This window comes from Aulostomus chinensis, chromosome 11 (assembly GCF_037954235.1).
Source record: "Aulostomus chinensis isolate RoL2024-O1b breed Wild chromosome 11, RoL_Achi_v1.0, whole genome shotgun sequence".
NCBI lineage: Eukaryota > Metazoa > Chordata > Actinopteri > Syngnathiformes > Aulostomidae > Aulostomus > Aulostomus chinensis.
The window spans coordinates 15,741,664-15,764,757 of record NC_141330.1 but is presented as its reverse complement, the minus strand read 5'-3'; the positions used below and the strand labels follow the sequence as shown (position 1 = coordinate 15,764,757).

The window sequence follows — 23,094 nt, the reverse complement described above, 5'->3', positions numbered from 1 at the left end:
TCCTCGCTTGAGTAAACACTGCTGCTTCTTGGCCAGAGGGTCCAGCAGTCAATATAAATTGAAAATTCAGAGTAGCAGCTTTAAAAAATTCTGAACCTGTGAAGTTTGCCTAGAGTTTCTACGGTCATCAATGACAGCTTGATGTTGGGTTTTGAGTTCAAATACAAGGCCTTGATTTAGACTACTGTATTTTGAGATGACATTTTGAACCCACAGTTCCTTCAGCTCAAACTCAGGGTGAAATGAAACAAGTGAAGCAAACAATGGTCCGTTAGTTGAAAGAAGTCCCCTCTTTTTAAATTTATAAGTCAGTCATAAGTAAGCGGATACACCAGTTCATCATCACCTTTTCATGTGGAAATCAAAAGACGTGGCCGCGTTTATAACTCTTTCATCTAAAATATCCATCCATCCATCCATCCATTGTCTTCTGCTTATTCCTATTATTAAGGGTCGCGGGGGGGCTGGAGCCTATCCCAGCGTCAACGGGTGAGAGGCAGGGTTCACCCTGGACAGGTCACCAGTCCATCACAGGACCAACACATAGAGACAGACAACCATTCACACTCACAGTCACACCTACGGTCAATTTAGAGTATCAATCAGCCTCGTCCTCTCTTGATGTCTTTGGACTGTGGGAGGAAGCTGGAGTACCAGAGAGAACCCACACAGGAACAGGGAGAACATGGAGACTCACACAGAAAGATCCTGTGCTGGAGCAGGGACTGGAACCTGGAACCTTCTTGCTATGAGGCCACAGTGCTGACCACTGCACCACGGTGCTGCCTCTTCTAAAATATAATGGTAATAATAATTAGGGATGTAACAATATCAAAATCCTACAGTAATACATCAGTATCAAGTCCATGTACTACATTTATTTTGATATTAAAAATGAAAAAAACAAATGATAGCCATAGACATTTATTAAAGAAAAGTAATAGAACATTACAATGTGGCCAAAGAGTGCCATGGGCATGTTGTAGGCTAAACTGTGATTTAACGCTGAACATTACAAATGCTCTAATCATTATTAGAGCAAAGGACAAAGAAAAAGGAACAGAATGGTACAGACCTAAAAATCCCTTTTATGAAAAGACAATTGCACCAGCTGGACTGAGTAAACGCTATGTCACAGGAACACAATTTTATACTTTGCTGCCTTTGTGTTTGCGAAACTTCTAAAACCTTTGTTGTCGTCCACTGAAAATGATTGAGGGTCTTTGGTTCTATATTATATCATACATATTCATCCACACATCAGAAATCTTTTGAGCTCCCGCACACTCATGGTAGAGTAAGTGTGTACAGTATGTGCTTCCTTTTTTGTCTCTTGGCCCAGCTTGATTTTGATCCTTGGAGCTTCACAAATCTTTCCCAGGCTTCTCATACAACTCATATTCCCCATCGTGTATGTCACCGCAGTCGGTATCAGCATAAAGGTTTTTTGTTGTTGTTGTTTGTCACCTTTTCTCCTTTTCTCATTTCTTGAAACAGAGAAATCAAAAAGCTCCCACATGTCAGATTTTAAACTCACTGGAGCATCAACAACTTTGCCACTTTTCTCAAGCATTTTATCAGACTGCCTGCTGTACAGAAGCTTTACATGTCGAAAATCAGTAATTCAAAACCCACGACAACTTACTTGGTCAAAAGATTAGAGCTTCTTGATGGATGAAGACAAACATTTATGTTAACTTGTTTTCAAAGAGCGTTGACAGGTAAAGTGAAGAGTAAAATCTGTTGAAGACATAAAGGTCATGTGAGTGAGTTCTGTCTCCGTCTGAGGAGCATTTTTTTTGTTTTCCACGATACCTCTGTTTGTGTTTGTTTAGCTTCAATGCCGTCCACCTCGTTTGTACATTTAATAACAGTCAAATTCTTTTCTGTTGGCCCACCATACTACGCACACTGGCACAGGAACAAGGAGCTTTTTTACTTTATATCATCCCTCCCTATCACCTTCCCTTGGAATTTATCTTAGAAAGAGAATTTGACTTTGACAAAATTCTAAATCTCTGCTTATTGAAACTCCTTTCATGCTGCAGCAAAAGCAAATTGAAGCTGACCTGCTTTATGTGTTGATGTTCAACTTCAAATTGGAAACTTCAAACTGGAACTTCAAATTGGAAATTCATCTCCCCTCTTTCTATCCCTCTTTTCATCCCTCTATTCAATTGTATTTGTGTTCTGTATGGATTGCATGGTCTGTGGCACGTTTCTTCAGTTTCGGATAATAACTGCCTTGTTGTGCTCATGTTGACTGGTGGCTGAGAACGTTTTAATTAACAGCCTTTTCATTTATCAACACATGATTTATCTCCCATGGTAGCATAATTGAAGCTGATTTCAATGTGTTTCTCAGTTCCAGCTCCAAGGAGGCTGCGTTTCAAAGTGCTGAGCTCAGACAAACTGCTGGTTTCATGGAAGGAACCCAAAGGAGACTTTGACAGCTATCTGTTCCTCTACAAAAGCATACCAGGTAGGATGATCTGTTCAAAATGTGCAATTAAAAACACACCCAACACACATGTATTGAAAAAATGCCAAAGCACAATGGCACTTAACTTTGAAATTTGGGCGGAAGAATGCCATTATGTCTTGGATTTTCCATCTGTCAGGAAGGATTATGTAATTTACGTCTTATCAAAGCTGCTTGAAGGGATTACACTCTTGAGAGATGTGCAAGACTCAAAGTTTGCTCGCACCTCTGCCAAGTTTGAGACAAAGGAGTGGGTTTTCTGACTACACAAGGCCCGTCAGCACATTTAAAATGGAGTTGATAGGAGCACAGGACAGTAGTGGCTCCACTGATTTGTGATGGAGTTGAGTCCAGGACAGTTGAAAGGCAGCAGCGGCCCTAATGGTCATTCATATAGTGCACAGTATGTGGCATTATAACAGGAGGGTATTGCGGGCAGGACAAACGCACAACATGCTGCCTGCGGCTTTTTTCCTCCATCTTGCCAGTAGTCGATCAGTGTAAAGATGTAGGGTCTGACCTCGTCTATTTCTGGCACCTTATAGTCAGTAATCACCCTAATTACCATTGATGTCTCCTCCATCATGTAATCACAGCATCGCTACCTTCACAGCAATAAATCTCTGTCACATAAATTCCTGATGGTGCGTGCTGCCTGCATTTGTTCTGTATTAATGCTGTGCTCAACACTGCAGACTATTCTTTCAATGCCATTGTAAAATTGAATAAGTAGGACTGAATAAGCATCCTGAAACATAAACTTGTTTTTTTGCAAACAAGCCTTTGCAAGAAATGCCTCGTCTTACAATTTCTTGCCGTCTCCCAGAGCTGAGAAAAGAACAAAAACTGAAATTTATGGCCACTTCCACTCAGAGAGGAGTGCGAGTGCTGCAGTAGCTCACTGGCATTCAGCATATGCAGTAAAATTGGACTTCCACAGTGTCCTTTCTGTATCCACACGCTATTAACTCTGATGATCGTTAGTTGTGTCACCTTCTGCAGTACCTGGCATCAAGGTTCTCTCCTCCCTGAGCGTCAAAGCTTGTAAGATGACGGACAGCCGTGCTGGATCTTGTTAAAGTTCTTTGACAAAGACAAACAAAAGAACATTAGAGATCAGAGTGGCAGTTAATCTTTTGCCTCAAAATGAGATTGTTTTTCTGCACTTTCTCAGACCAGTGGCTATTTCTCTTATTGACAGTGCTCATATTAAACCGAAATAACTATTTATTCTATTCGACAATCTCCCAAGAACTGAAATTCCTATAGTGTGGGTTATTGTCTCCGTAAGTACTTGCATACCTCCAGGTTTATTTATCAGTGCCATATATCTATATTTACTCTGTTAAATCTCAGTGGAAATTTTGCCAAATGTTGCATTGTATTTTTAACATAGATCCGTGTTTTCCTTTATGCAGCTACAACTTGTCAGCACACATTTGCAGCAGCCAATTAGATGAGTAATTCTGGCATTGGAGCGGCTGCGTGTGACTGCTCAGGTTTAAAATAGGCTACACAATTTAGGGCAGTATTAAGAAAAGTAAAGAATTTTAACTTTTTAACTGGCATGTATATTGTACTAGACAGCCAATCAAATGCAGTTAAGGTCTGCAAATAACATAACAAAAAAGTACATATTTCTCTCTCTAGCTGTTTTCCCCTGCTTCTAGTCTTTAAGCTTTACCACCTCTGAGCTTTAGCCAAAGTTAGCATATGCACTGACACGAGTGGCATCAGTCTTCTCATGTAACTCTGGGCAAGAGCAAGACTATTTCCTATTCCTAGAGGTTGTTAGGCTTCATGAAATGGAAAAGCAATGGATTATTCACGCGGTGTTCAACGAAAAAGAGAACGGGTGATTGCAAGTGATAGATCTTTTCTGATGTCACCTAATAAATTTGGCTTTCAGAAAGATCTACTTTAAGTGTTTCAGCAAAGGAGTAGTACGTAGTAGTTTCCTGACAGTGGGTTTAGTTCCCCTGCCCAGGCTCTAGTGATGCATGGTCACACTAATCTATGCACTTGCCTCCGCTGACCTGCCGTCCCCTCAGTGGGATTTATTATCGCTTCTCCTAAAGGCATTATGAGTCATCACCCTACACAGACAGGGGACAGAAGGCAGCATACATGCACCTTATTGATGGCCAGATTAATTGCAGGGTCAAAATTTAAATAGATTGATAATGTGACCTGTTAGCCTGAGGGGGATTAACTGCATAGGAGATGATGCAAGCTCACACCTGCTTTTCTCTTTTTTAGGCTCAACAAATCATTTGAAAAACAAAGTTCTGTTCTCACACAGCCAATTCTCACCCTTTTCCTGTCCCTGAGACGTCACACTGTTGCCCTGAATTACACAAATATTTAAAGTTTGCAAAGGCAAAAGTACAAGACAAAAAAAAAATCATGAACACAGAGAAAAAATATCCACTGTTAAATAGGATATTTCCACCTTGAGCGTGACATTGACCTGGCCTCATAATGGAAAATGTTAATCAGCTCTTCTGCTGAATTAACTTCATTCTGGCTGGGCCTTGAGAATACTAATATATTTTCCTCCAAGCAAATGAATAGAGCAACAAAAAAGAACAGCATGTATCCCCACCACTGTATCCTCTTTTTATTTGTTCCTCTGTCTGTTAGGTGGTCATCAGAAGGAGATCATAGTGTCTAAAACTGACATGAAGGTGGTGATAAAAGACTACAACCACTCCAGGGACTACATTGTCAGTGTCACTGCTGTCAGCGGCGGCGAGCAGAGCAGCCCACTGCAGGGCAGACATAAAGGTGTCATTATTTTGTATTCTACTCTATTTTGCTCTGCTGGTCTAGGGCTTTGAGCTACATCTGTGTTGTCTATTGTGCTACTCTTTGCCACTGTGCTCCATGTATCCTGTACTCTGATACCTTCTCAATGTATCGGCTAGTTTTATCCTCTTTTCTTGTTTCATCTCCTCTTTTCTGCTCACCTTTCTTCTCATCTCTGTATTTTATTGTACTACCATTACTCCCCTATTGTATCCTCTAAAAGTACTCTGAATGCACTCCTTCCATATGTCCAGATAGGAAAATCATTGCTTTTTACTCAGTGTGACTCATTATTTATCTGTTCCATCTGCTGTAGCTGAAAGGGCTGAGCATGATGGAAGAGACCAAACCGAGCCCCAGAGCCTGACCAATTCACTTGCACCCTCTGAGGATGCCAACGAGATCTCTGGAGGTAAGACCAGCACACACACGGACACAGTTTCCAGGAGCTTCTGCGCGCAAATAAATGTTTAAATAAAATGGATTGTGCTTCAAGTCCCATCCAGTCAGTTGCTATAGTGATGTTTGGATGAACAACAGTCGCTTTAACTCAATAGATTAGAGAGCCAAAAATGTGAACCTGGGGTCTGCATCGACTGTGGCGTGTTTCCCCCCATCTGGAGAAGAACAATAGGTACCTTTTTAAAAGCAAAACAGACATCAGCCTGGTGGTGCACGTACTTACCCACCACGTGAGACTACAGATGCCAAAATCATCCCTCAGTTAATCATTAATCTTGCCTGGTAAAAACTCTTTAGCATATGCAATGTTGAGTGATGTTAGTTGACTGTGACCCTTGATATAAGTCAATGAGTGCCTTGTGTCCTTGTGGTTGCCTGTTAACTTGAGCTACCCCTCCCAGGATAGACTGTCTGGCTCTCTGTCCGATTGTTACTGGAACCAAGAAATTCTTCCAGTTGGCAGAATTGATGCTTTATTCTTTAAATGGCTAATATTTCAACTTCTACTCTATGAAATGTGAGAGAAGAAAGGAATGCATTCATTTTTGGCTTTATTGTATATGTCTGCTTGCATAGAAGCTGGTAGGAGTCCAGTGATTCATTGTTGTATGATAGTGTCTTGTTGGACAAGGAGGAAGATGAATGCAAATGTAGAGACTGTCGAGGCAGGCAGGAACTGGTGAATGTGATGATTTAATGTATAAGACAAGCAAACAGTCAAGAAAAAAAAGCAATACAGTAAAATGGAAGGTTTAATCACAAAGGACAAAGGAATATCACAAAACAAATGCACTAAATGGCAAAACATCGCAGGCAATTGGACAAAGAACAGGAGAAACAGAACTTAAGTGAATTAATAACACAACAAGAACCAGGTGGGAGAACATGAGGGCTGGGAAGGACCTGACACGAAACACTGGGAGCAGGGCTCTAGATGACTCTGTCCCATGACAACAACACGCACACAAAGACAGGATGTAAATGTAAAGATGTAAAGACACTTTGTGTAAGGGAAGTACATTTCAAAATAAAACAGGAACTGACTTAAGTTTTTATCCAAACACAAGGAAAACACAAACCAGAGGGGAAAAAAAGAATAAAATCAACATAGTCCAGATGCATCGTGCATTGTGACACGAGTGAGCTGCACGGTTTTGGTCCTTTGCTTTGATCATAGTTCCCACAGAATTTCTTGAGACTACGGTGGATTGACTGCTGACCCCCTCATGGGGTCCGAGGGCATGCTTTCCCAGAAGGAAAATATAGAATTATAATATTAAATATCAAATGCATTAATCTGGTGCTGTTGGAAAGCAGATGTAAAAGAGCTAGATCTACAGAGGAACTTGAAGCTCTTTCAAAAAATGTGTGCTTTTGTTCACAATTTAGGTGTGCATGAAAGTATTCTCACATCTTCAGTGATTAGAAGAGATGTAAACATATATTTTTGGTCTCCTCGTGAGATTATGGCAGCATAAAATTAGACCGTGGTGGGTCGCCACACTCTTCATTGTTCCTGGGAAACCCTTCACCCTCGAAGCAGAAGGCCGTCCCCATTGAGCCTGGATCTGCTCAACGTCCCTGTCTGTTAAAAGAAGGTTTTCGTCGCCGCTGTTGCAGGATGTGCTCTCTGATGGAGAATCGTTGGGTGTAGGTTCATTGAAGGGCTGTGGTACTGGACCTGCTCTACCTGTAAAGTGTCATGTTGTCATTTAGCACTTTACCAATAAAATTGACTTGACTTGACTTGACGAACCCAAACTATGGCGCAAAGATCCAAGGGGATATGTTCCATATTTCTATCTGGGAAACTGCACATAGAAAACAAATGTGGAAGCTGATTGGATGAAAGATCTGTCAGCCAAAATGAATACAGGCCAATCAGATCAACAAAACACATGACGTAGTAGAGGCATGCCAAAGCCTAATAGGAGACTGCTGAACTGACAAGCAGCTTGTCATGTTTATACATGATACTTGTAAATTCTGCAAAAAGGACATCCTCCATCATAACAAAAAGGTATTTTACTCAATTAAGGCAGCAAATGACTGAAGTGTCTACAGCAACTAAAAGACATCAGGTGTACACTATGGAAGGATGAGCCCAGATCGATTGAGATTTCCAATTCATGGGTTTGTTTACTTGGGAGAATAGAGAATGATTTTTCCTATTTTTGGAAATGGCAAAAAAAAAAAAAAAAGGGAAAGCAACATGTAAAGAAGCAACAACTTCATGAGGCCAGCCTCACCAGCTCCTGCGTAGGGTTACCTGCACAATTTAATGTAATCTAGTACAACAGCTCTGCAATAAACTCTGCCTTTTCAAAGATAATAAAGATCACTTTTATTGAGTTTTCAATATAATGCTCTTCCTTACAACACCACCACCACCCACTTCTACCTCACTGATAAGTAAATGGTAAAATTCGTATCTCTCTACTACTATTGTTATCTCTCTACCAAAAATGATAAAATTTGTAAAATTAGAATCTTTACAGATACACCAATTATAATGTAGCAGTCACACACTGATGTGAACAGACAATACACGGTCAATCCATTCAAGTCAATTTTATTTGTAAAGTGTCAAGTCACAACAAAAGTTATCACTTTACAGGTAGAGCAGGTCCAGCACCACACTCCTTCTATGAATTTACACCCAACAATTCTCCATCAGAGAGCACATCAGGCAACAGCAGCGATGAAAGCCTTCCTTTAACAGGCAGGAACGTCGAGCAGATCCAGGCTCAATGGGGACGGCTGCTTCTGCTTTGACCGGTTGGGGAGAAAGAGACCAGGAGAGCAGGGCAGACACAGAGACGGATAGAGAAAGAGAGAAAAGAAAAACAGGGGCGGACAAAGAGAGAGGGAAAGCAGGGAAAGAGAATGACAGTCAGTGACATTCTGTTCATCGTGAACAATTCTGGGATCAGCTTTGTGCTCCTGGACACTTGGACATTCTGTGAGAATGCAAGCAGAAACCCTCATATCATGAGACACCCCTCTGATCTGTGTCTCCACCTGGGATTGTAAGGTTGTATTTCTTTTCACAATGACTGACAAGCGTCAGCCCATAGACGGATTTCTTCTAAAGCTGCTGTATGTGCTCTGCTTCACACATCTCCGATCGGTTGGCTTTAATTCTTGAATATAGTTGACTCAGATTGAGTGGCAAAGACAATTCCTCATCTCCTCAGAAGGTCACGCCGTCATCACACATCACAAGGACAGCAGTAATTCAGAAAATAAATCAATAGTTTTCATTCCAGTGAGTATTATTGAATTTCATAAAAATAATGATGTAGAAGCATCAAATTTTAAACATACCAGATTTAATGGAATCGAACCTTTAGTTATCGATCTTGTGTTTGCCATGGCTTCAGCAGGGAATCCATAGTAGAGATGATTTAAGAATAATTGAGTGTTTCTTGTGTATGTTTATTTGACTGTCAGCTGTCAATTACAGACAGTAACAATGCTCAGGCTCAATTTGAAAATCTCTAAAATTCTAGAAGGACTCATTCTGCAGCAGATTTAAGATTGTTTTCGAACCTAAAGTTTGCACAAAGGCCATTCCATGACTCAGTGGAAGGATAATTACTGTTTTATTTCAACACACAGGATTATTCAGATTTTTGTGTGCAAGAGGATCAATATTCATTGGTCACGGTGAGAGTGTGTGGTCACAGAACTATTCAGGAAGTTTTAACTACTGAATACTGTTGTCAAACTAAAATCAGAGGGCACTGAGGGAGCAAACAGCTCCATGACACAAGCAGTGTCGAGCAGCTTTTTTGTGTGGCTGCCAGGTGGGGCTATGACTAATGATAAGTCCAGTTTCTGCTTAATTGTATCATGCTTGTCATCACATGCAAAAATTCATATAATTATAAAAACTGAGGATATTTTGTTGTCTTAAATACATTGTTTATTGGCTCTTAAGTGGAGACGAAAACATATTAATAGTAAATCAAAGCATATTTTTTTGTTGATTGCAGTCACTGGTAACACTTCAAACATCCTGATTAGAATATTTTATCCTTTTTATTTGTTGTATTCACAATTAATGATGTGTGTTTGCTGTGCCTTAATTGTGCTATAAAGAAAAGAAGATCCTGTCACAAACATGTCTGCGTAGTATGCCGTTGTCACCATCCCATCCTCCGAAAAATGTCCTACTTCAAACTGAAACTTTTCATGTTGTAATCAAAGGCGTGAACTGTAGCGGACATGTTTTCAACTCCCATCGCCTCATGGTGGGAGTGTGATAAAATCAGGAGGCGCAGTAAAAATTTCAGCACAATAAATTATGTCGTGACATTTTTATTTTTTGTTTTGGAAACACAAATTAAGTTTTGATTTGTGTGCTCAACCGTAACGACCAATATGATGTATCAGAGCAGAACCGGGGTTGGTGGAAGTTTACAGCTGTGCCAGCTGTGGACCAGCACATCTGGTTCCAAAGTGACCAAAAATAATTCCGTGCCTGTGCTTGGGTCTCAAAATGAAACATTAAAAACATTCGTCACGGTATATTAATACCAAAAACAGAGAGTGAAACTTCAGCTTAATATAAACAAAATCACAAGAATAATTCAAACTGTCTCAGATAAATGGAGGGCATTTTAGTTTTCTTCCTCTTGCTTTCCGTCCTCTCTCTCTCATAAAGCTGGATTTCCCTAACTCTGCTGTTATCAGAACCACTCACTATTCACTGCAGCGGAGGTCACCTTGATTAGTGTTCTGTCTCATATCTCTCGGGGATTATAATAATATCCTGCAGTGCTTCAATAGGAAGTGTGAATGTGCCTTTGTGTACTGTAGTGCTGGTGATGATGTCTCACTCTGGATCAATGCAAGGTGCTCCTTAATGTTTTAGCACTTTAGCTCATCTCTGTCCTTTGCTCTTTGTCATGGCCGGTTTACGTGTGTGTGTGTGTATGTGTGTGTGTTCTACAGATAATATATAATGATGTATGTGTGGGTTTGGATATGTATTATGTATTTACAATGCTGATCCTGTTCATCGGTACAAAGTAGTAATCAGAATGATGTCAAGGTGGGTTGTTTATAGACCCTTTCATTAACTGCTGACTCATTCTCGTGCATGCGCCTGTGTGTGTGTGTGTGTGTGTGTGTGTGTGTGTGTGTGTGTGTGTGTGTGTGTATGTGTGTGTGTGGGGGGGGGTATAAATCAGAGGCAAGACAAGTTTATTAGGGACAGTTTTTGCAATTGGGGACAAAAAAAACCTGTCCCCAACTTGTACGTTCAATTTTCAGTATGTGGCTTAAATTTAGGGTGAATGTGTGTGTGTTGGGGGGGGGGGGGGGGGTCATAAATCAGAGGCAAGACCAGCTGATTAGGGATAGCTTTTGCAATTGGGGACAAACAAAAAAAACCTCTCCCCAACTTGTACATTCAATTTTCAGTATGCAGTTTAAATTTAGGGTGAATGTTAGTGTGTGTGTGTGTGTGTGTGTGTGTGTGTGTGTGTGTGTGTGTGTGTGTGTGTGTGTGTGTGTGTGTGTGTGTGTGGTCAAAGTTTCTCTGATGTGGTTTTTGAAGTCAAGGGGAGCGGGGGCCACAGTTCAAGGAAGTGTCATGAAACTTCCTTCACTCTCAGTCAAATAACCACTTTGACCTCCCTCTGTTCCTCTGGCCATGCTCTACAAATGACTAAAATATTTATGCATTTTTCTGAGAGTTAGCAGCGGCTGCTCTCAACTAAATACCGATCGTCCACTTTAAACACAGCTAATTGGACACCTGCTCTACCATGTTATTGACTGTTTGGCTTTAAAGGAAACAGGAAGTGGTATTTTGAATTTGCTTGTAGTTTGTAGTCCATCCAAGTCTGCCTGTTTTGATCTCAGACATTTGTCTCTCTTCAACTAAAAGCGGTTGAATCAGAGCATTGGTTCAGGACTCCTGACTGGAATCTCAGTTTTCCTCTTGAATGTCAGTTTCTCAATGTCTGTTTTTGTCCTTTATGTCTGTAGAGCAAAAGAGAAAAAACATTGGTCACCCAAAAGATTTAAAAACATTCAAACTACTGTGCTGACATTAACGGAGAAAAGTGTTGCATTTCCCTGGTGTAAATTGTCATTTTTTTTAAGACAGATGTAAAAATGCACAGATTTACTGCTAAAACAATTTACCTTGACATCTGAAGCCAAAGCTGTGACACCTGTTGACTGAATGGCTACATCAATGTGTCAAATTGCCATTTTTTTTCTCGTCACACTCTCTTTGTGAAGGAGCAACTTCAGAGATATAATCACCATGAAACATAATTACTTTATCCTTTCCCAGCCTCAACCACCCTCCAGTCACTACTATAATGCAATGGACACCACCTATATTCCTCTGTAGAGGTGCTAATTGAAAATCTGCATATAGAGACATCAGCGGAGCTCTACTATCCTTCTTAGAGGAACTCCGATCATGCTGTGGGAATTTGAAAAAGGGAAGAGAGGAGTGGGTGGCATGGTGGTGCAGTGGTCAGCACTGTGGCCTCACAGCAAGAAGGTTCCAGGTTCGAGCCCCGGCTCCAGCACAGGATCTTTCTGTGTGGAGTCTGCATGTTCTCCTGTTCCTGTGTGGGTTCTCTCTGGTACTCCAGCTTCCTCCCACAGTCCAAAGACATCAAGAGGGGACGAGGCTGATTGATACTCTAAATTGACTGTAGGTGTGACTGTGAGTGTGAATGGATGGATGGATGGATGGGAGAGAGGAGCATGAGATGAACCATAAATACTTCATATGTTGAAATGCGTGTTTGGAACATTGGACATAAAGAAACTGAGCCAGACTTTCAGGTTGTTTTCATAATTCGTGAGCATTTGTGTTCTTATGGACAGATGTCTTTCTTTCTCTCAGGCCGTGGTTCTTGCCAACAGTCAATGCAGGTTGAAACTAGTTGGTGTTCTTTTTGTTTTCAACAAAAGGCATTTTAACTGTAGCTCATCGGCTCAGTGTAAGTGAGTCAGAAGTAAGATAAGTTAAAATTTCAGTTGACTCCTTGAGCATCTTTGCTGGATTCTACCATCAGATTATTTTAAGCACCCAGTATCACTCATGGTTATGCTTGAATTCTAATTTGACTGTGGGACTAAAGTCACAATAACAGAGTAAATAATAAAATAAAGAATAAATGCAGGGCCATAACACAAGGTCTCAAAATTACTAAATGATGGGGAAAAGGTGATGGATTATTTGAATTTTTTTTTTTTTAAGCTATTGCCAGCTTGGTCTTTCATTGACTCTCTGACACTTTGAACTCTCTTCAGGCTCCTTAATCAACTCACTCCATTAAAAAAAAAGAAAAAAAAAGCTGTTTCATTGCTTGACATTTATACTTTATTTTCATTGTGTCAAAACATCCACATCTGCCCTTTCCAGTTTGGATTGAGACGAGGAGCCTGAGCAAATACTGTGTAATACCATTACACTCGGGGCAAAAAGATGTCCGTTTTGTTTTTTTTTTAATTATTTTCTTTTCTTGTGTGTTTCTTCTTTTTCTTTTTGTTCACTTGGTTCAGTGGTTCCATCTACAGAAACTACAGAAAGCGTTTGCCAGTTTTGAGTGCTTCTTTCCATTCAGCCGTAGAGATAATTCTTATTGTTATAATTGATAATATTTGTCATTTAGCTGCATGATTTTATGCCTCTGAGCAGCAACAGCCATGGCCAGAGGCATATGTTGTTTCGTTGTCCACCAAGAACACCTTGAGGGAAGGTCAGGCTTTGGCTACACAGTTGGCATAATTAAAGTTTTTCAGGGACAAGAATTCAAAAGGTGAATCTCAACACTATTGTCCTGAAATCAGGACTCACTTCAAAGTAATTGAAAAGTACTTCTTCTTTTTTTTGTCATTTCCAAGAAAAAAAACAAAATATTTGAATATCCTCGTACTTTTTGTCCCTCATGTTTCCTTTTGGTCTTTATTATAAATAGTCAATAAATAATGGGCCTTCTTACAATTCACTTACTTTTGTTTTCTGTCCTTTACTAGTTTCAAAAACCCAGAGTTTAGGTTTATTTTCTACATAAATCTTTGGATTTACACTCAGTTTTAATCATATTAAATTAGCCTTTGCCGCTAGTTTCATCTGAGTCTCATCCAAAATAAAGATAGGATTCTGCAGTAAATGACAATAAATATCCTTGTTTTGCTTATCAAAGCAACAAAAAACTATTAGTGCTCCAGTGCGTCTGCCAATGATGTATTTTCTTTGGAAACCAGCCCTGACCAAATTTTCCTCAAAAATAATGGCCTTTATTTAGACAGCTGTGAAAATGTGTGTGCGTTTGCGTGCGCGCGTGTTTGTGTGTGTGTGCGTGCGTGTGTATGTGTGCGTGCGTGCGTGCGTGCGTGTGTGTCAGTAGCCTCCAGTAGTTAAAGCAGATGGTTGTCGTGCAGCAGTTGAAGCCAAAATACAACAGATACTGCAAGTCATCACTGGTTTCTTTTCATCAAAGCATAATTCGGTTGGACAACAGAAGAATGAAGTTTGGGGCGCTGCTGATTCCTGTTTCTGCTTTTCTGATTCTCTGTTCCCAGACCTCTTATTTACCTTTGGGCGGCTGTACAAAATGCATAATTTTCTATGGGATTTTCATTGGCTTAATTCAGATTATTTAAGGAAATAAATATATCATTCCTTTCCACCCCAAAAGAGACTTCCAGTTTCCCCTTAGAGTTTTCATACATTCATAAATCTCCACTCAAATCTTTTCCTTGACCCTCCCATGGACGCATATGCCTGGCTGAGCGCCCATCATCATTCAGTGCTTCCTTAGGCAGGCAGGACTGAGCCGTGGTTCACAGGCATAGTGTGACAAGATACTGTGTTCATACATCTGCACTTTAATCTTTTAAACTGGAGTGGTGGATATCGGTTAAAATGAAGTGAAACCTTTCAAAATTCTTCAGATACTTAAACTAGGTATTGATGCTAATCCACTCATTAAATGGTCGACTTGCTTTGTTTCAGCTTTCACAGTTAAAGCAATGAGAGCATCGAGCCAGGAGCAGATACACACAAGTGGAAATCATTGAGCAATAAAGGCCAAAAGCTTCTCCGTTCCTCCATGCTAGAGTGCCTTTTTCAATACATATATTCCCTAATAGGATGTGAGCGAAGTTCAGCCTCCCTCACTGCCTGACTGAAGCTTTAGACCAGCACACACACTGACAGACACACACCAAACGAACCCAAGGGACAGACATAGTTAAAGTTGAACTGGAGGCCAATGAGATACTGTTGACATTCACCGCTCTGATAAAGAGAGAGAGAGAGAGAGAGAGAGAGAGAGAGCTCTATAATCCATCACATCTGCAGCGGGTAACAAACACACACCTGGAGAGAGAGTTTTCCGTCTTGACAAACTTAATTCCTAACATTATCATTTATTTCATCTCCGGTACTCTTGGGTAGGTTTGTGCTTTTCTGTGTGTGCTTCTCGCCTCTGCATTTATAGCATTATTAATTCCCAGCTTTAACATTTATTGTCTCTAAATCTCTCCATCTCTCAGCGCCTCTGTGCATGTGTGTCTTTCCTTATTGATTGCCTTTATATGACTGCAGAATTACTAGTTAGAAGCCCTCTGTCTTTCTATGGTTTACTCCATGTCAAGGGTGAAATCTTCAGACAACAGTAGGGAGCGTGTGGGTTGGTGGTATATTAATATTATATCACATGTATAGAAGGGAATTTAAAAAAAAAACCCCAAAACTGCTGAACAACTGACTCTTCAGCTTGTAGCTGGTAGCCCTGAAACTGAGATATAGGTAATGAACCAAAAATAGAAGAATGGAGCCCACTGTCTGTGAAAGATGTGCTCCATTATTCTCTGTATGTTATGTGGTACACCTCTCAGTACGTTTACGACCATCAGTGTCGCTCCCACTTCACAATGTGTACTTAAACACTGAAGAAGTAACCCACATGGTGCTGTTTCATGACTGTGAACCAGTGATCAGAGAATGACAGTTTTTGAATGGTCAAATATTTCATTGCGGCAGCGACTCTCACTCCATATGATGCTCTCAGGGTTCCATTTCAAATGTCAAAGGATTGTTGATCAATTGATGCCTCGCTCGGCTGACATACAGACACGACGACTATATCCATCCACTCGTGCTTTTTCCTGTTAGCACATTCAAAATAAACCACGAGTAGACTTGTAGAAAAATTTTTAAAAAAGGTATCATAATATTTTTTCCATTCACTTGAGATAGTTCTTGGGTTTTTAGACAAAGAGTTAATGCACTTCTTAGTGCACTTAATGAATATCTACTGAACATTTAGGGATTTTCCACTCTCAAGAAGGACATTAGAGATTTTATTCAGACCTGAGGTGATTTTAACATGGTGGAATATTTGAATATGACTGGAAAAAGTGCTGTTGAAACAAATGACTGGTAATGTACATAAATGCAGTAACTTTAGTCAGTCTATTAGTAACAATCTAATAGCCAATCTGCTAATTTATACATCCTTAATCCAAGCTTTCTTTTATAAGAACTGAATGAAAAAGGATCAGGGTCTGTAAGAGGCAGGACAGACAGAAAGAAACCTTTGTTCCGAATGAGTTGCAGCTGGAAATGTACATGAATTCCCATTTTTTATTTTCTTTGCTGATTTTCTGAAAATTTCATAGAAATTTGTAATACATTTGGATGGACAACAAGCAAATGCAGCCTCCTCAAGTATGGGCAGACTACAAAAATAAAGTGATCCTTTATATATATATATTACATATATTTTTTTCCCCAGTTCAAAGCAGAGCAAAATAGATGACTACAAAAATGAAAGGCTCCAAGAAACTTGCAATTGATGTTTCTAAATGAGATTTCCAGATGATGTGGAAATGTAGTCTGAATATGAGTTGGTGAAGGGCAGAAAGGAGAGTGCTGCTGAGAAGTGTTTAAAGAGAAAAAATGAACATAAACCTTAATGAAAAGTGAGGTGACAAAGGAAGGACTTGTGATGCAAACTCAGGTTGGTGTCCTCCAGAAATGCATGCTTGGTCTCCATTTGTCTTCTTTCACTTATTGCTCTTTCCATCATGGCAATATGTGTTTAACGTTTGGCTCTGGACATTCGCCAGCTACTGAATTATTTCTTTTAAAAGAAAGCAAAGAAATATTATTCTTAGTCGTTGGATCCGTGTGCGCGCGTGTGGTCTCTGTGCTTGCCAGCCTTCCGTCTTCGTCCTCAATTAAGAAGGAGGGTTCATGGCTGAGTTGAGCTAATTGTAGGACAGGGGCTACCAAGTGTGCTAATGACATTCGGGTCATTAGTGGCAAGGACTCCTTAAGTGCGGAGGTCAATTAGAGTAATAAGTGTCCACTTCCTCCTTGAACTTCTGCTATAGCTCCTCTCTCTTTCCCGTTCATAACACTCTGTTATCATGCTGCAGCTCCCTAGATCCACCTGGTTTTCCTCAGAAACAAACCCCAGCAGTGCAGTATAACAATAAAGGGACAAGTATTGTTTGGAATTTTGGAATTCTCAAAATGCTTCACTCATAAAGACTTAAGACTAAAATTTTGTCGTTGCAACGAGTGGAAACAATTAAAGCAACAAAAACAACAACTAAACCCCAACATTTTAGAGCTCATCCAAACACAGAGGAAGGGACATGCACAAGTGGGTGTACCTGTAACTACTGTCCCACCAGCAACATGCATGCATTGTAGGATTACTACAATGCATGTAGTTAAGTTACATATCTGTAACTTAACGAACAAAAGCAGTTGACTGCAGCAGTCAACGAAGGACAGGAGAGGCAGCAGGCTAGTTCCTGGCTCCGAGCTCTGCCTGCTAGCCTTGGTTAGCTTCCTGAACCTGGGCAGACTCAACGGGGTGATGGAGTTTGTAGTGTCTGATTAGGTTTGTTGTTCCCACCCTGCTTTGTTATCTTGCTTAGATTCCGCTGATGTAGTTGTTCTCTCTTGATTTATGTGTTTCTCTCAAATGCATACAGAGTAGGTGTTTATATTGGGCCCTTTTCAGGTCTGTTTTTGTGGTTGGGCGCCTGCACATGGGGTTTTATTCTGCTCCTTTGTTGGTTCCCTCTTGCAGAATCAATAATTAATCTTTTTATTATTGTTGAAGGGTGACACACAAAAATGCTGGCGATGGGGGTGTCATCTCTTAAATGTTTACAATGTGTACATGTGGCTAAAAAATAACCAGATAAGACAAGCACGGGTTAGGAAATCGAAGCAGTTCAACAAGTATGTGTGAGTGAGTGTTAATCAGATAAAGAGAAAGACAAACAGAAAGAAGAGAGCAAGGTAAGAGACAGTTGGAGAGACAGGCTGGAAGGTAAAGATGAAAACTGCAGGTTTGTAGCTGCTGTGATGTATTCAGCATACATAAAGAGTCTGTTGTGTCAGCGAAGTGGAACAGAACAAGGCAGTGGATTAAAGATCAGGAGGCCATGCAGGGAAAGGTCACACATGGAACCAGACAAACTGTCCAAATACATCTGTTGGATTACACCTGAAAACCCACTGGATCACGCGCACACACACACACACACACACACACACACACACACACACACACACACACACACACCAGCCCACAGGACCCGCAGTTAAATATGAATGAGCGACTGAGTTTGTTGAGGTACTCGAAGGACTTTGAGCAAACGATAGGTGTACCAATCCTCCACCTGTCGCCTAACCGAATAAACAAGTGGGAAAATCTGCCTCTCCGATTCACTGTGTATCACCATTGTTCTCTGGAAAAACAACTCAGCTCAGGCAGTTTTAAATCTGGGTTATGAAGCTGTAACATTGAATTGTCACCGAGGCCATTTTTTTTTTTTAGCTTCAGGTAGCTATTTTATCTTTTATATATAAATCAAGTTTTCACAGTTGTTGTGGGATTGTAGGAGCTCAAATTTTGTTTTTTTTTTCAGGCAGTTACTACTTTTTCCTTGAAGGTTGACCTTAAGAGCGGGAAGGGTCGACAAAACTGCAGAGATGTGATGATGAAGATAGTCTGTGTAACTTTAACATGAATGATTCATTTCTAGAGCTAAAGATGACCAAATAAAATGTGAAGAGTATCTTAGCTGAGCTGACATGTACATATCGGAATCACTATGAAATCCTACTTGACTTTTCACAGTATTTTCCAACACGCAAAGCAGCCAAACTGCTTGACAACTCAACTCCAGCGTCTAGTGGCGGGATTTGAGTATTACAAACTTGGTTGGAAGAACAGTGACAAAATATATTCTATGATTAGCTAGAAAGTTAGTATACCATGATAGTAACATGAGGAGTCTGCCTGGAGAACGTAGGGAAGTAATGTGTCTTAAGTAAATACTGGAATTGACCTCTGCAGAATGTAAACCCTACTAGGAATTAGTCACGATGCTAGAATTTCAATATTTGATACCAATACCAAGGAAAAAACTTGATACTCTGTACCATTTTCGATACCACGGGGGAAAATTACAAAAATAGGCATGTTTAAATAATAACATCTAGAAAATACAAACAATAAGTAACATACAAATAACATCCATTACAACACACAGGTTAATTAAGCGGCTGACATTAAGGTGTATGCCTGTCGGCACTTATCATAATTCAGAGCTCTCAAGTCACACACATTCGCTGTGTGACACTCACATTTCAGCCACTTGACACGCACGACTGTGTTTCTCACCCTTTAATATCACGTTCGGGCATAGTGAAGTATATGTCAGTATCTAGCATGTAGCTTAGCTGATGCTAGGAAAAGTAGTCGTCAATGAATAGGCTACAACACATCTATGATCGAACTCCCCCGTTCTCACATCTCACGCCCACAGAGAATGCAAACTTGAGAGCGCTGTTCATAATAATGCTTAATACTTCAATGTCACTGAAACAGTTACATTTCCTGACATCTCCCAATTCAGTGTAAAGAGTGGGGTGTCTGTCTTTCAGGTGTTTTGTCAAGTTGCTAGTGCTACTTGACTTTGTCGCCACTGCCTTGTAGCAGTGCTTGCAAACCGGCCTGTTGATATCTATGACTTCCCCCTGACTGTTTGCCTCATGTGCAAAATACTTCCATACTGCGCTTTTGTTTTTGACATTTTCCAACAAAATTGGTCGCGGAGGTCCAGCAGCAGCACTCGCCATGTTTCGCCAGCTCTGTCCTATACATGCTGAGCTTTCTAGTAAGGGGAGGAGCAGAGAGGTAGTGTGTGTGTGGCGGTGCTGAGTGAAGCTGCGTGTCAACTGCAGGCGAAGATGGCGCCGTTGGTATCGATACTTTTGCTGATGAGTATCTTACAGTATCTGAATACTAATTTTTAGTATTGAATAATATCTGGGTATCAATACTTTTGACACCCCCACTAGGAATAGTGTATTCTATTAAAAAACTCTGAAATACCATTATGATTATTATGGATATTTTTCTGTTTAGAATGAGGACACATTGGGATTACTGAGATTATTGTCCATGTAAATGTAGTCAGTGATGACTAACACGAATGAGCTTCAGTGCAAGGTAAAGAACCGCTTAGACTGGATTGAAGGCTTAGTATTTCAATAACTGGTGTGTGCAGCTACATGTGTATACACTGGCTTTGCCCAAAGTCTGGCAACAAGGAGGAGCCCAGTGTATCTGGTTAGCTCAGCACAAGTACATCAAAGTATCAGGTGTGTTTTTGTCTAGAATTCTGTGCAAAGGTGCTTCCCTCCCTCAGGATTTCTGATGGATGGAAGCAGTTGTAGCTGTTATGCTAAAGGATGTTTGAAGTAGGGTTTCCATCAGCCTGTTTTACACATTAAAAATACCTGAATGGAGAAACAGAAAAGGCAAGGATGGATAAATTGGCATATTTACAAAGAGCAAATCCAAATAAGTGTAATAGAAACAGATTTAGCGAATTAAGGATGAGATTTAGAAATCATGTGACTTACACGTCACCTCTGCTCTCGTCTGTCGCATCAGAGATGCAATGGCAGACACAACCGTACGTGAGCGCTCAGCAGAACGTATCCAAACACACACAGCTGGAGTTGTAGTTGATTTTTGAGAATTTTTCGATATCCATTGTGCTTTTCACAAGCTCTTTGTTGTTGTGTTTTCTCTCGTCTTCTTTCCTTACTGTTTGTTTTGGTAGGCCACGCGCTGCTCACTTTGCTCCATCTTTTCTTCTGTGGAAAGTGACACCAGACTGGAAAGTGCGCTCCACCTGCTGCTAATCTCAATGAATTTACTCCCAATATTCGCAAAGCAGTAGTGGATGGAAACACATAAATACATATTTTTGTAATGAATTTATACAATTTGGTAAAATATTGCAATACAGTATATTTTTATGGAAACCCAGCTTGAGATAAAACTTTTTGGATGTGCTGTTTCTATGTTTGTTTGTTTTTTTTCTTGATTAAACCAAGACCAACTGAAGTAGGATTTTTATTTTTATATATATATATATATATATATATATATATATATATATTTTATTTTTTTTTTAAATTTTTGAAGGGATAAACAACATTAAAAAAATTGCAGGAAGACATTTTTTTGATTCTTGTAAACAGAAAATATTGTTGGTTAGTACATGAATTCATTATAATTTAAAAAAAAACACGATAATAATGCTCAGGAGAAGAAACTCTTTCACAGTGTTATTTTCTTGAATCTCAAATTACAAGAAAGCTTGTTTCTGCTTTGGCACTCGTGGTTTAGCAATTTGCATAGAACATTTTTTTAATTTAACAAGTAATATTGGCCAGCAAGATCCATGTCTCACTATATTACGACTCCATGGCTGCTATCCACATTTCAGCTCAGTTCCATAGAGCACCTACAAGCACACCTACACATGGCAAAATGAGGTAAAAAGGATCAGACTGCATTGATTTGAAGTGGACATTCTCTCTACATTACACAGCAAACTGCTGATATTAAAGCATTAGGTTCCACATGATAAAACAACAGGCGGGAGAAATGGGTCTTATTACTATTCATCCTGAAATTATATTTGAGAAAAGATCTTAGAGGGGTTACCATAAAAGAGACAGTTCACCCACTGTGTAATATATCCATTTTGATCATTTCACAGAGTGGATTTTAATGGTGTGTGGAAAAATACATCAAAATCTATCATATCAACTTGTGAATAACAATTTGGGGATAAGTGTTCAATTATTTTTATGATAAATTAGCCTGATCATACAGTTGAAGTGCCATTTTAAAATCAAGTTCACCAGTAATTGAATTTGGCTTGGGAGAATAGGTGAAATGCTCTCACAGATGTGGGGTCTGTCACTACTACAATTTTTCTATCAGCATGCCTGTCACTGTTCCCAAAGTTATTTGAGACTCTGAAACACAATCACAGTGGTGGAGGAAATAAAACCTAACTAGAGAGAGATTGAAATGACAGCACACTCTGTCTGATCCCTGGCTAAATAGAGGTCAGCAATAAATCAGGGCCGACTGGAGAGAACCATTGTTAATGAGAAGGCAGGAAGGGGATGGAGACGTTCTCTCGGCTAGACAAGAGTGTGAAGAGATGTGCACGTCTGGTTTCATTCAGATGCTCATTAACAATGCGCTTTCATGACATTTCTGTCAATATCCATATTTTTGTGTATGTAATTACTTTTCCTTTTTACTCCAATTTGTTGATCAACTGATCATTTCTGAACTGAACTGATAAAGACCAGGGTGAGTGACAATGACTAGGGACTTCTCCATACAGGTATGTGAGCAAGCTGTGTGCCAGTGGCTGAGAGGCGGGGTTAAGGAAACATGTTTGCTCTAGGTCAGACATGGGCATTTTACAGGCCGCGGGCTACATCCGACCCTTTGGGCATCCCTGTCCAGCCCGCGGTATGTCAGTCATAAACACAAATGAACAAGTATTTATGCTGTGCATGCAATACAACTGTGTGACTTTAATTTTGAATCGTCTTGCATTTTTATCATTTATGTGTGGACGTACGTATCTGCGTCTGTCCACCTGCGCAGTGACTGGTGGTGCTAGCAAGCATGCTGCATTTTCAACAAGACATGGACTGCTAAATATTTCTTTGCAGAAGTCAAAGGTAAAGCTGTGCTCCTAGTTTGGTACACAAGTTGCTGTGTTTAAGGATTCCAATCTTAATCACCACGACGCCACAGACTGGACTTTTCTCACTGAACAAGTAAACTGAACTGAAAACATCAAAAGCACTTATTGCTTTTTGTATAAAGTTGATCATTTGCTTATCTTTAACATACTGCAAACACCTTTTTCGGCATTTATGAAGATTAACAAGTAAAAAATTAAATGAAACAGTGATGTAATGATTGTTATTGTTT

At 40.0% G+C, this 23,094-nt stretch overlaps 1 protein-coding gene across 7 annotated transcripts in view; it reads left to right on the top strand.

Moving 5' to 3' along the window:
• col14a1a (collagen, type XIV, alpha 1a) overlaps positions 1-23,094 on the top strand; it is a 150,628-nt gene that overhangs the window by 25,326 nt on the left and 102,208 nt on the right. For all 7 annotated transcript variants that reach the window (XM_086218871.1, XM_086218869.1, XM_086218870.1 and 4 more), the window contains 3 exons: positions 2,366-2,482; positions 5,126-5,269; positions 5,607-5,702. In XM_086218871.1, the coding sequence (XP_086074997.1) occupies positions 2,366-2,482; positions 5,126-5,269; positions 5,607-5,702 (357 nt within the window). The remainder of the gene's footprint in view (positions 1-2,365; positions 2,483-5,125; positions 5,270-5,606; positions 5,703-23,094) is intronic.